General features: G+C 40.5%; 1 protein-coding gene across 2 annotated transcripts; it reads left to right on the forward strand.

Annotated features, from left to right (window-relative positions):
• The first annotated feature begins 3,226 nt into the window (after positions 1–3,226).
• Positions 3,227–14,507, forward strand: LOC147239714 (protein phosphatase 1 regulatory subunit 1B-like). 2 transcript variants are annotated; one of them, XM_086196034.1, is made up of 5 exons: positions 3,227–3,766; positions 9,122–9,205; positions 10,552–10,627; positions 12,556–12,669; positions 12,754–14,507. In XM_086196034.1, exons 1-5 carry the CDS (start codon positions 3,647–3,649, stop codon positions 12,879–12,881), a joined length of 522 nt encoding a protein of 173 aa, XP_086052160.1. In that variant the 5' UTR covers positions 3,227–3,646; the 3' UTR covers positions 12,882–14,507. The 2 variants fall into 2 exon arrangements, with proteins under 2 accessions (XP_086052160.1, XP_086052159.1); XM_086196033.1 differs by having other exon boundaries at positions 3,237–3,775.
• Positions 14,508–14,551: the final 44 nt, after the last annotated feature.

The raw sequence follows: 14,551 nt of genomic DNA on the forward strand, positions 1-14,551 counted from the left end.
AAGGGAGGTTTATCCTACTATTCAATTGTTTTCATGTGCTCTTTTATAAGAGGAAAAATTAGACGATGTTTGAAACAAATATGCTGGATATGGCAGAGGGATTGATACATGATCAGTGAGGTAGTGAGGTATTCGGTTGAGATTTTCTCAGTTTGTGCAGTTTCCAGTAATATGTGGGTGACATCTAGTGGTAACAAATAGCTAGTGCATGTCGGTCTGGGATCAAAATCATGATTTTTTTTTCATCCATCCATTGTCTTCCTTCCTATTGAGGGTTGTGGGGGGCTGGAGCCTATCCAAGCGTCACCGAGCGAGAGGTGGGGTTCACACTGGATAGGTCGCCAGTCCATCACATAGAGACAGACAACCATTCACACCTACAGTCAATTTAGAGTATCAATCAGCCTCGTCCCCTCTTGATGTCTTTGGACTGTGGGAGGAAGCTGGAGTACCAGGGAGAACCCACACAGGAACAGGGAGAGCATGCAGACTCCACACAGAAAGTTCCCGTGCCCGAGCCAGGACTTGAACCTGTAACCTTCTTGCTGTGAGGCAACAGTGCTGACCACTACACCACCTTGCAGCCTGATCCCCCCCCCCCCCCCCACAATTACAACAACTATCTAACAGCATTATTGGAGCGATGTACTCTAATTATATCATGTGAAAAATAACAATTTTATTTTATAGTCCATCTGGACTCCACAGTGTGTAATAATGATCATCCTTGACATTCTATTTTCTCATGTTTTTAAAATATTTTATATCAGATTAAAAGTATTAGATTTATACGAAATGATTTATCATTTACATATTATGCATTATTTGATATTATTCCACCACTATAACTCAGTGTGGTTTGGTTTATTAAAATAGTTTTAAAAAATGTGCGTTTGTTTATTTTCTTTTAATTCACCCACACGTGTTTACCTATTTTTCCGTGTGATGTTTACTTACCCTGTGTGTGTATTTGCTCATGAATCGGTGCAGAAGCCAAGGGGAATGTCAACAATGTTGCTTAAAAAAAGAAAAAAAGAAAAATCCTAATAATGTCGTTACAAATGTGAAATGGCGACTCCTGGCGGTGATATGAAGAATGACACTGGCAGAAAGTAACTCAGCTCGCTTCATTGATAGCACTAATGGATTATACTACATTACAATGGTTGATTGTGGTCCTAATACTATAAGCCTATAGATGAATAATCCGCAGCACTGGACACGTCAATACTATCCTAAAGACTGTGTAACATGGGATGTTGTGAGCGTACACATGCAAATCATTTTTTCCCCCAAAGGGAGCAACAGTGAGTCCTTTTTTCCATCAAAAGTTTAAATGCACCATCGATCGACACCATTATTTAGTATTAATATGAATACATCAATCAATCAACAAGGTCATTTTAGGATTTCCAGATTATTTCCATGCACATAGAAAGCATGTGGCCAAGAGTCTCCATCATCTTGTTAAGTGATATATTTACACTATCTGTCATCCTCGTGGCAGCTGTCACTTCTCTGTCTGAAAGAACTCACTCAAACACACACACACACACACACACACACACACACACACACACACACACACTAATACATTACACTTGCCAACACACATTGAAGACAGATTGTTGCCATGGTAATATTTTCCCCAAATGACCGCTGTTTTTTTTTTCATATTGACAGCATGTAATTGTAATATAAAATGTGTGTGAATGGTGAATTTATTTTAGCAGGAACAGTAACGTTTGGATTTCTGCTGTTACAAGCTTCTCTCAAATGGAGCCGGGGTTTAAATTTTAATATATTTCAGGAGCACAGCTTAGCAGCACATGCTAACCGCACCCTTGTCCATGTACTGGTTATACTTTTGTCTTTTGCTGCCAATTATTTTTTTGGTACATTTTTAGAATACAGCCTGAGGAGTTACAGATAGAACCCTACATGTAATATGTGACAGTCCAGAAGTCCCGATAGGCACTCTGGTGGTTGAGAGATTGGTGGTGTGTGATTTTGTTTCCAGTGAGATTCTATAAACTTTACATTCTACCGTCACATGCCTAGAAGTTAGAGCCATGACAGTCCTGCTGTTTTTGTGTCATTTTCTGTTGAGAATATTACATGAAATATCAAGGCTCTTTACTTCTGTCGGATGATGCATTATTTTGATGAAGTCTAAGTAAGATAATCATAAAGTAATGAGGAGCTACAAGTACTCAGTATTAGGGGTGTCACAATATACCACTGTGGGATGTTGAGGTTTAAAAACACGATTGTCAATACTGTGTTGTTTAAACACATAAGACGTCATAAACCAGTGTTTCCCAACCACTGGTCTGGTACCCATGTATGGACTCTGAGTGCTCTGTAGTGGGCCGCTAAATGCCCTCAGACAAAAGTTTACCTTTTTCAAGGGATTTTTTTGTTTAAGGTAACTAGAGTCTACCACAGAGTTTGCAACATTTCTACAAGTACGTCACTAGCTCTGTGAAAGTCATCTTCATCATCTTCAGCACCAGTTTGAGTTGCACAGTTCAGCAAAGCTAACAAGTAACAACGAGCTGTGAACTGGTGACTGAAGGACAAGATGCTGAGAAGTACATCCATGATATTGTTCAAAAAAAAAATTTGTGATATTTTTTTAACTCCAGAACAGGAGATGGTTTCGGATTTCATTAATATAATTATATTTCAAATTAGTTATTAACGTATATTAGCCAAGTAACCAGCACAGAGTTTCCAGTGTGTCAAGCGCCATCTCTTGTGGCGTCCCCCAGGGCTCCTTGCTTGGCCCATTCCTCTTTATCTAAATGCATCTGATAGGACTCATTCAGCTATTTATTTCAGTGCCATGATGACACACAGATCTACCTCCCACTAGAGTCAAATCAACCCAAGAAACAAAGTGCACACTTTCTTCAACAAATATGTTGTTTTACAATTTGATCGTTTTCCCCTCATCTGATGATATGCAAACATATAAATCCAGCGCTGAAGAATGCAAATCCTTTTCCCCACACTCAGGGAAGTTTTGTTTAATTCTGACCTGGAGAGAGACATCTATGAATCCTTGTTCTGTTCCCATTTTAATTACTGTTGATCCATCGCTCTCTCTCTCTCTCTCTCTCTCTCTCTCTCTCTCTCTGGGTCAGGATACCGCAGCGCGAGTCTTTCTTAATGGACAATATATATATTTTTAAAGGATCCCACTTCCTCCCTACGCTGTCAGCCTCTTCACGAATATCAAACTGGTCATTTTTTGCAGCTTCAGCAAGTCACCTCGATGTTTTCCGACAGCAACTGAAAGCATCATAAAGCCTCTCCCCACTTTCACTCCTCTGCTCTCCTCATCGCACCAGGCGAGTGTGTGTAGACACGGAGGGAACGAGAGAAATAAACAGTGTGTGTGAGAGAGCAAGGGAGGGGGAGAGATGTGAACAAGCAAAGCTGACAAACGCAACTTAAGAGCCCAAAAAGATCCCAGGAGCTCTGGGACAAGGACCCACTTACGGCTATTGTTTTTTTTTTTTTTCAAAACACCTACTTATTTTTGCCCCCCCCCCCTTATTTTTTTTTTAAATAGTCACAGGGCTTACACTTAAGGACTTTTTTTTAGTGGGACATCTGCGGACGTGACAGGCTGGATGCCATGGATCCGCTACTGCCCGCAGAAACTGACATGGTGGAACGAGAGGAAGACAAGGACGCGAAAAGGAAGATCCAGTTCTCTGTGCCTTCCTCGCTGCCCACCCAGCTGGACCCGCGACAGGTGGAGATGGTGAGAGTGTGAGAGAATGGTGTGATGTGTGTTGATGCATGGGTGCGTGCGTGCTTGCGTGGTAAAGAGGTCAAACCTGGGACACATACTTAATCTGTTTATGACGCTTTTGTGCAGCCTAAAAAGTCAACACTCATATTTTTCATGATGTAAATTTAAAGCTTAACTTTCTATTTAGGGAACGGTGACATTGAATAATCCAACTTCTAACATGCTTGTCTTCAACTTTCATGTGACTTTGTACCCAGAAGTGAGTGCTGTCCTCTTCAGACCTTCACACACTGCGGTTGACAGACAGTTACATAATCAGTCTAGTAGCTGGACTTTGCAGAACTCTGTATTTTGATGTTGCGTATTACTTCGTGGGCAGCAGGGTGTATGCACGGGCAGCGCTGGGATTAAGCTGAGCTGTGCAGCCTTTGGTTTTTGTAGCCCTTAAAAGTGATGAGGCATCTCTGTCCTTCAAAAAGGAGTGGAGGAGGACGAAGAGGAGGAGGAGAGAGGAGAGAGGGGGGGAGGAAGTTAGGAAAGAGCACTGTTAGTAATATTGAAAAAGAATTATGTGAGTATAATAACACACTTACTGCACATGCGAAACAAAACGTGGAGGTCACATTGCTGGTCACGCTAGAAGGAGGTTGTGGGTGTGTTATGTAAAACAAATAAAGCATAAGATCTTGTTAACATGATGTCATATACAGTATATACGTATGCAAACTATGCTGGATGCTCGTAAAAGGTTGTCAAACACAAAGTCTCTTGCAGATTAAATGGATAATGGTCTTATTTCAGCCTAAAATGTAAAATAAATAAATAAATGAATACATCAACAACATATCTCTTGTTAAGAGTCCATTTTTGTGAGCTTTGGACTAGAATCCCTTAATAATACCTTCTAAACACCTTCTTGTGTGGAAATCTCAACACACCAGGCTAGAACACCTGACTGATCCCTCCTTAATCATTTCATCCAAGAACAATTCCTAATTCTTTACAATAACGGTAGTAAACATCTGCAGGCAGCTCTATGTCATCTTTCCGTTATGATTTTTTTTTTGGCGCGTCATTTTCAACCCATAAATGCTCAACAGAAGCATCCTGAGCTGAGTCAGTGTTTAGTTGAGTTTAGGTGGAGTGTTTTTTTTTTTTGCGATAAGAAGCTCTGGCTCAGGACCGAGTAAGTTTGCTGGCTCAGGACCGAGTAAGATTACAATAAATCTCCGCTGGGATCTAATGGGGATAAATGCAGCATTCCCTTGAAAAGCACACAAAAGGTTCTTAAATCACAAGACATCTTAGGATATATCCTCTTATAGCCACAAAAGCAATTCTTATAATAAATGGAAAGGGATCTGAAGAGCTTGTTCTTGCTGAAAATAACAGTGGAGAAGTAGATAAATAGTGACTTGGCAGCAAACTAAGGTTTATAATCTATAATTTAGGCAGCCTGCATGAGAAGTCACACCCCTCCTCCTCCTCCTCCTCCTCCTCCTCTTCCTTATTTTCCAACTTATGTTTCCAGCAGTGCAGATTTTCACGTTAACTTTGCTCTGTACAGGAAATGTCTAAATCGCTTTGTTGGTTCTGTGAAAATGTCTTCACTCGCGATCCAGTTCTGGAATTTTCCCCTCAAATTAACATGAACTTGTCACTTGCCTTTAGGCTACTGCTGCCGCCTTCCTGCCTGCCCTGTAATCCATTTGCTGCCCACTGCCCTGCTTAGTTTCAGAGGATTTGGTTGATAAATAATTTACTCAGGAGCGACTGCTCAAGACTCTGTAAAGTCGATGTTCATCAAGGCCGCTTTCAAGGTCACTGTCATCAATAGCCTTCAGTCCTGCGAGGTTCAGTCAAGGTTAGAGTAAAACAAACCTGCCCGAGTGTCAATGTTACCAGCTATTCGGTCGCGTGCACGTGCACAAAGCTCAAACACAGAGTGTTGAAACGACAAGTCGGAGCACGGAGAAAGAGACACGAAGAGGGATGAATAGAGAGCGTGGGAAGACAGGGAAAAAATAAAACCTCTCAGAGTGAGAGGGATGAGGGTGAGAAAGAAAATGTGTAAGAAAATGAAAAAAAAGAAGGGAGAAAAATCATTAGCCAAGGAGACAACTGATTAAAACCAAAAGAGATTAGCTGCGGATGACTGAGGCCTAAATCAAGGGCAAGGACAGCTAATGCCAATAGTGCGTTTTCATTGCTGCAACACAGCCAAGAGTGCTAAACTCCTCCACAAATCCAGAATATTCCACACTTCCTCCTCCAAATCATTATTCCTGTTGACAAACTAATGGCAGATCAACTGACAGGTTGAAAAAAAGACATGGACTCGCCACTTCCCAGTTTATTTCTAATACGTGTCACATTCCAGTGGCCATTATGGAAATGTAAAAAAGAAAAAAAAAGATAACAACATCCGATTTCATGAAGAAATGTATCTTTTTCTCATAGCGTGCCCACGTTGAAAGGATTATCCGCCAAATAAATTGAAAGCTTTGTGTGAAGTAAATGGATTTCTGCTTTCACTCCATGTTCTTTAGGGCTCTTTAGGACGCCGTAAACTTATTGTGTAACATAAACATCCAGATTAATGTACTGAATGAAAGTTAGGTAACCAGTGAGGGTCATCCCACCTACTGCACAGACACAGCTAGAGAGAGAAAGACACCATCAGACTAAGATATAATCTAGACGAGAAGGTGAAGAGAGAAGACGCCGGCTGATTGGTCGAGAAAACACAAAACAGGAAGTAAAACTGAAATAGACTGGTAAGGAAAGTGTTTACAGAATAAAACAGGGAGGGAGTTGTACGCTGTATTGTCGAAAGTCACATTTCTTTTCAAGTGTTATGCGTTGTTCTCAAACTGGCTGTTTACGAATGGAGGAAGTCGTGAGCACGTACACTTCCTGCTGCTTGAGGTGTTTGTGTGAGTGGTTACACCCCCTTTTTTACCGGTTTTATTCAGACAGAATAAAACAGATTTTTATTGGTTTTTTTTTTTCTTTTGGTAAGGAAATCAGTGAAACTTGGAGGAAATTGTCATCGTATCCTGTTGTGCAACACATGATTCACAGGGAAAGCTAATATTTATTCAGCCCCTGGTAAAAGGTTAGCGGATGAAAGAACATATCCAATAAATCCTTGGATGTTGTCAACTGAGTTACTAGTTGAAATGATTCCGCTGTCTTTGACTGGAAGCGTAAAGAAAAAAAAATATGGATATTAACATTTTCTTTTAAAACACAAGGGAAAAATGGACCTTCTTCAGCTGATTGGTAATATAAGTAGCAATAATACACGTAGCAAATGATCCCTGACTAATAAAATCAGTTTTCCAACGGTGCTGCTCTGAGCTCCTTGCAGGTATTTACAGATATTTCTGACATGAACAACAAACATGTGGTTAAAATACTATCATCCCGAGGTGCTTGACCACCTTGCAGATGTGTTTAACAAAACACATTTAAATTCCTCTCCCACGCGACGGCATGCATGATGAATAAGTATGGATCCAGCATGCAGAGTGAAGCCAAGCAGCAGTAAGAGTTACTCCAGAGTCAAAGCTTCCCCCACATTTCCTGCCTACGCTCGTAGCCGCGTTTGGCAGTTGGCAGCCACTCGTATCTCACAACAATCTCATTAGCATAATGTTACAGGGATAGTCGTGATTCAGTTGTGTATTTTATAACACCTGCTAGTTACTTGTTAGCGAGGAACAGGAGTTTCAATATTGTGTTGAATAATCAAGGTTGGGTGGGGTTGAGATTGTCAAATTTAATTTCCACTGTTTCAATAGTTTCTCTCTGTAAGAACACACACATGTAATCATGTCAGTTCAGGATTAGTCAAACACTGCCTCCCTAAACCGAAATGCATAATCAGGATTCTTCGCTCGCCTTCTTTATATTCTCTTAAAATCACATCTTGCTCGGATTCAGTGTTGAAAGCTTTAGTGTGCACAGCTGTCGGGGTACATTTCTGGGGAAAAAAAAACAAAATGGTATTCGTTCCTTCTTCCTCAAATTCACAGTGAGGATGTAAACTTCCCAATAATTGAGCTGCAAATGAATTGTTTTTCCTAACTGTAATCACCAATAGGCCTTTTATTTGTCTCATCATTTCAAATGTCTATGAAATATTCAGTTCGTTGTCACTAGAAAAAGTCACACACGAACGGAAAAACTCCAGAAGAGAATGAACAGAAAATGTGGCAACAAAATGTACTAAAGCTGGAGGATGTATGCGTAATACCTCTACAGTGCTGTAATGTAAATGTTATTATTCCATTATTGGATCATTATTATAGATTCATGAATGCAAATGTCACTCGTGCTGTCATGCTGGTTGAGATTGAGCTCAAGTTAATGTCTTTGTATGTCTTTAATGTTTGTGTGCAAATCTCTGTTGATTTGCTTCTTTAAAATATTCTGCATGCAGAGGAGTAAATAAACAGTGCAGTGTTTCATGGCTGAAATGCTGTGGGGTAGAAGTAGAAAATTAGCATAAATGGAAATGGAAGGCCGGCCGAGAAGTGTCCTTAAAGGCAGCACTGGAGTCACTTATTTAATTTAACTAAAAAGTGTTGGCACGTGTTGCTGACTTAACTTCAAAATGAACTCAGACTGAATGATGCTGAAGCACTACATTTACTGTCCCGCATGATTGGCTACTTGTGCTGTGTAACGATCCTTTCATGTTTGACTGAAATTGATTTGCGATGTTCAAGTTTGCAGGGTTGCGTAAGCGGCGATGGTGTTTGTGACTCACTCTGCCTCACACATAGAACGCATGAAGTTGATGAAACATGCTGATGAAGAGTTCCGCTCATTCAGGTCTGGCTATAAATAACATTTAACTGAAATAATGCATCTCGGGGAACTGTTGAATGGCAAGAAATCTATCCTTCGGCTGTTTGATATGAAGGTTCGAAAGCATCTGAGGGTAAAATAACACACCGGACATAAATTGAAAATCCAAAATGATTACTTGCAATTGATGACAACAAGCTTCCAGTAATGTGAGTAAATTTAAATAATCCCAGCTGCCGTCTATGACAAGATGTAATCCAGATTCAGGAACAATCTGGACAACAATCTTCTGAACGTTACATAATAATATGCATCTTTCGGCTCTCGCACAACAATCCTCTGCAAGCGCAACATCAAGAGCTGCGTTGATGTGAAATCAAATTTGCAACAGGTTGTTACTTTTTTTTTTAGGACAGTGAGATGGATTTTCAACACACGCACACACACACACACACACACACACGTACACACAAATGCCCACCTAAGTGCACTATATCACACGGCACGGATTAATAGTGTTTTTATTTCTTTGTTAAGATTCGACGTCGGAGGCCAACACCCGCTACCCTCTTCAGACTGACAGACCCTCCATCACCAGAGGAGGACAGCGGGCCCCACCAGGTGATCACCTTGCTATTCCACCCAAAACATGTTTTCACATGTGATACAGTGTGAGCTCTACATTAATGAACCTGGTCTGGAGTCCCCATAACAAGATTGTAGAGGAGAAGTAGATGAAAAATCCATTAAATGTGTTTCTGTCAGTCGCCTGAATATATTCCACTAGAATGCTGTCGCAAGTTAGGAGAGTGAGGTCTTTTCTCAGTCCCCAAACTCGCAGGCTTCTCTGGAGGATTGTAGAAAGGTGTAATTGGAAATGATGGACTTCAGAATGTTGAAATGAGAGCGTGAGCATGCAAAAAAAAAAAAAAAAAAAAAGAACCTAGAAATACTGCACTGCGGATGTCCCTGTGCTGTCACATTTTTGAGAAAAGGACAGATGTCATGTACACGTGAGGCGACAGTGACCTTTGACTACCAAAATCTTTTCAGTTCATCCTGGAGTCCCAGTGGAAAATGTGCCAAATTTGAAGAAATTACCTCGAGGCGTTTCACTGTTAATGAAAATGGAACAGATGGACGAATGGATGCAAGAACAACCTGAACACGATGCCTCAGGCACACGCCACCAGTGCATTAAAATAAAATCCTCCCTTGCACATTAATTATTGATGATTGCGAGTTTACCAGCTGAATATAGGCCGATATCAGCCTTGGTGATTGATGATGATGATGATGATGATGATGATGATGATGGTGGTGGTGGTGGCAGGGGTAGAGTGGCAGATAAAACATTGGTTTGGATGTTCTGCATTGAAAGATTCTGATGTTGTTTCTTATAACGGAGATTTCATTTTGTTTCTTTGCGTGGCACCAAAATTGGAAAATGACGATAAAGATAAGAGAGTCCTTTTTTTCCCCGGTAGTTATTTAACACATTAGTGCGTGTATCTCAGGTGGAAATGTTCTTCAAAGAAGTCAGTGTTGTAGCAAAGGGTAAGTCTTTAAGATATCCCATCTATCCTGCAATAAGTTATCTCGTCGTCTCTGTGATTCGTGGTAAAATGGTTCTTCGTCTTCATCCGACCACTTCCTGCTTCTTCTTGCATTCATTTTGATAGAGACTCCAATACAATGTCTGTCTGAAGGGAAACAGTTGAATGAAGTCATGTGATTTCAGCTTTTTCAAGTCCACTCCATATCAAAAAAGGTGCCAATCGTTGATTTTCTCATGCTAACGGAGTGCAGCATCCGTATATTGTGCTCTTCAGAGAGGTTAGAACCATAGTTGGATCCCTTCTTGCTCATCACTGAAGTCTTTCTACTCACTGTCAGTATGTTGTATGATAATATTATGTATACATCTTTTATATCTAAATGACAATTTGGATGTTGGGCCTCTGCAGTGGGTTCTGGGAGAAAACGGAGTTCTGAAAGCCAAACTGGTGAACACATCAACCTACCAGCCACCTTCACTCAAAGGTAAATGTGTGTGTGTGTGTGTGTGTGTGTGTGTGTTTCATGTGTGTGTGTGTGTGTTTCACGTGTGTGTGTGTGTGTGTGTGTGTGTGTTTCATGTGTGTTTTGTTTATGTAACAAATACAGAATTTGGGAGACCCAATTCTGTTGTGGCAGCTGACATGTGGTCTACATCTGCTTGGAATACATCTATCCAAAAACCACAGTGAGGTGTGTGTGTTTGTGTGTGTGTGTTTGTGTGTGTGTGTGTGTGTGTGTGTGTGTGTGTGTGTGTGTGTGTGTGTGTGTGTGTGTGTGTGTGTGTGTGTGTGTGTGATTTGAGATTAGGAGCGGGGACAGCTGTGAGTCTGTCCTGGATCATCCTGGATTATGGGATAGGCACACAGCTGCAGCACAGTGTCACACATATACACACAGATTCACACACACATAAACATACACAAACTCATTACTATGAATATGTACTGTAAATGATATATTATTTATTTTAGTGTTGCGCTCATTAAAGATTTACAGTAGCTCATCATGTCAAATGTGTTTATTTTCAATTTTTAAGGACAGATTTCCTTTGACTAATTCAGTTTTATATGCTTCTAAAAAAACAAAAATAATTCCTCTTGGAGGTGATTTACCTCCACCTGATGTTTAACAATGAGCACAATATATGGAAATATCAGATTTATTGTAATGTCTGTGATTTGTCAAATAACTTCATTTCAAGCTCATTGATCAGAGTTTGATTCACATTTACAAGCTGATATTGAATATTTTGATTGTGCAGTATCTTTTTTTTTCCTTCCACTAAATCAGTTTATCATTTCATTGTATTTAAATCACAAAAAGCAAGTTCAATCTATTCATCCTTTCGTCGTCCGTCCTACTAAGCTGATTGGTGCAGTATTAACCGAATGTATTTTGGAACTCCATTAACTTTGAGCGACCCGCAAATGCTAAAATCTCCAAAACTGTCCCAAAAAAAACTTTGAAAAATTTGAAAGGTAATATGTTTGCGAGTTGAGTTTGAAAGTTGAATGAATACGTATCACCTGGAATGTTGCATGAAAACTAGAGTTATTAAAGAATGAAAAATATAACCAAAAAAAAAATGTTACACTTGGCGAAGGCAGGGGCAAAATTTTGGCCTGCTGTGGTGGCTTGACATCATTGATGGAGCTATGAATTGAACCTCAAATCCGACAGTGAGAGCATCAAGGTAATCCATCCTGGAACTGAAACCGAACAGAAAGTGGAACAGGCTGCAAGAACGCAATCCTTAACGCATGCACACGCTACCAAAAAATGGATGGAACAAGAGAATTTGCTATTTTGGAACAGCTAAGTCAAGGAGTTTAGTCCAACAGTAATTCTGTAGAGGAACCTGATGCAAGAGAACCGGTTCCAACCTGCTGCTGGATGTTGAAGTTATTCCTGCAAAATAGCACACCAGTCACTCTCAAGTATGCACATTTTTTTGCCCTTTTGTACATTTTCCTCTCAAACATATGACTCAGGACAGTTTTCCTCAGTAAATAAGATCTAATTTTAGCAATGTCATGAAATGTGATCACTTTCTAGCTCGTATTTATCCAGAGGTTTAGAGAAACATGGAGTTCTGGTTTAGAGTGACCCCATTGTTAGCGTAGGGGACCTTCTTCATCTTGGTTACATCAGATATCATGTGGTTATGATTATTATGATTGCTATAGAGCTTCTGAGCATGAGTATATGCTGATTTCATATATTATGTTTAAATTTGACCCTCCCTGCCTGGAAGGACTATGTCTACTAGACATTTGTAGTCTCAAAGCTCTAGCAGTGATACGCTCGATGACATCAGGGAGTTGTTTTCCATAATTTAGAAGGGGATGTTACTCCCCTTATGATATAAAGTGGTGGTGTTCTTCTATATTCTATATATTTGTATTTTTCAGCCGTCCAGAGAATGGCCCAAGCTCACCTGTCCTCTATAGACATGAGCTCCATAGACAAAGAAGATCCCCCCTCTGAGGATGAAGAGGAGGAAAAGAGCCTGCAGACAGCTTCAGGTACAGAAGATCAGTTTTGTATCTCACATAGCGCCTAAAATAGAAGTCTCTTACGCTTTCTTTCCTTTCATAATTTCTTGCCAGATCTAAGAAGAGACAGACTCAAGGACCGGCCGGCCTCACCGGACAGTTTGGCGGAAAGCGTTGATGTCAGTCATCGTCACCGCGCTAAAGAAGAGGCCAAAGAAAGAGAGGGAGGAAAAGGAGAATGACAAAAGCAGACTGTTCAGATAAGAGGATATGATTTGCATTATGCGTGTATGGGACATACAGCATATGGTTGTAGATATGAGTGTCTGTTATTGGGCCTGTGAGTGGTTGCATGCATGTGAGGTGTGAGTTGAATGTGGAGCTGAGAGAGAGAAAAACAGATGGGCATGGTGGAAGGTCAGAATATTAATGAACAGAAATGAGGGAACGTTTAACCAGAGATTCGAAGAAAATTACATATCGGTCAGACCTAAATTCCAATCAGCCCTGGCGAGACCCTGCAGGAGAAATCTAAGGACTGCTAATAACCGCTGCGTTCTCTCTTGTGTTTAAATGTGGGGTTTTTTTGGGGGGGGGAGGGTGTTAACGAGATTCATGATATCCGCATGTGTTCTGACATTTACCTCTTGGGCAAATTCTGTAAAACTATGTTCATGTGAGGAGAATCTAATTTAGACTCACGTTAAAATGCACATTTTGAAAGAGGCATTTCTCTACACAGGTGCTAAGACCCACGTCGAAAGCAATCTGAATGGAGAGAAGAGGGCCGTGTTGCAGAATAGGATCCACATTTAAGTGGACTATGATGATAAACTTCACATTATATATTCTGCTAAAGTATGAAATGTTTGTGTGTGTGTGTGTGTGTGTGTGTGTGTGTGTGTGTGTGTGTGTGTGTGTGTGTGTGTGTGTGTGTGTGTGTGTGTGTGTGTGTGGCCCTGAGGTAAATGTGCTATGACTGATGTGGTGGAAACCCAGTCCTTACTGGAATATCACCCAGTTAATAAAAGGGCCGCTTTCACATTTAAGGTAGTCAGGTAAGGTAAGATACCAACTTTTTTTTGGAAATACACGTATTTGCCATTTTAACAGCAACCAAACGAGAAAATAGATACTTTTTTCTCCTGTTTGTTTGCCATAGGGAGCTAGAGACTCGTGAACACTGGCTGAAAGCTTATTAGCTTGGCTCAATGAATGGAAGTGGATGGGCAGGTTAGCATAACCCTGTTACAAAACAAAAGATAAGGTTCAGGATCTGGTTTTGTCCAGAAGTAATTCCCCTTATCTTCTTTCACAAAGTCAGCCATGGTCTTTAATATAGCTGCGCCATCAAATTTCTGCACTTCGCAGTTTTTTTCAGCTCCAACCATGTGTCTTCTCCTAAAATGACATTGTCTTTTAACGACTATTTCATGACAAATTTTCAAGCACAACCCCAGTTATGTGAATTCAGGCAAAGGAAAACAGAGAAAAGGGTTAGCACATCCACTACCATTTCTTGTGCTAATCTAACTAGCCATTTGTTAGCTCTATGGCTCTGAGCTCCTTCATGGAGGCAAGGTCAGGCAAATGAAAGGGGCGCAGTCACGGCCACACCGGACCAAATTGGATCATTTCATACCGACCCTGTTTATCATGATAAGGCAGCACATTGCTGTCAGTTTAAATTGCTGAGAGGTCTTATAGACACATCCTGGTTACTAAACATGATCTGTTTTGGATGTTGGAGATTTAAGGTGAAAATATGTTGTTTTTTCTAAAACAAGACGAATGAAATGCGGAAAAGTTTGTTCCTCGACCTTGTATATAAACCATGTTTTGTCCTGGTTGCTAATAAAACAATTGTAATGGGGTCCTGGTGTTTGTGTGTGTCTGTGGCTGATGAATATGT

Source organism: Aulostomus chinensis, chromosome 23 (assembly GCF_037954235.1).
Source record: "Aulostomus chinensis isolate RoL2024-O1b breed Wild chromosome 23, RoL_Achi_v1.0, whole genome shotgun sequence".
Taxonomy (NCBI): Eukaryota; Metazoa; Chordata; class Actinopteri; order Syngnathiformes; family Aulostomidae; genus Aulostomus; species Aulostomus chinensis.

Bases quoted from the DNA above. Each gene is read 5' to 3' on its own strand.
- LOC147239714 (XM_086196033.1), top strand. From the start codon at position 3,647: ATGGATCCGCTACTGCCCGCAGAAACTGACATGGTGGAACGAGAGGAA. The intron at 3,776-9,121 runs GTGAGAGTGTGA...TTCTTTGTTAAG, and splicing joins ACCCGCGACAGGTGGAGATG to ATTCGACGTCGGAGGCCAAC. The intron at 12,670-12,753 runs GTACAGAAGATC...ATTTCTTGCCAG, and splicing joins GAGCCTGCAGACAGCTTCAG to ATCTAAGAAGAGACAGACTC.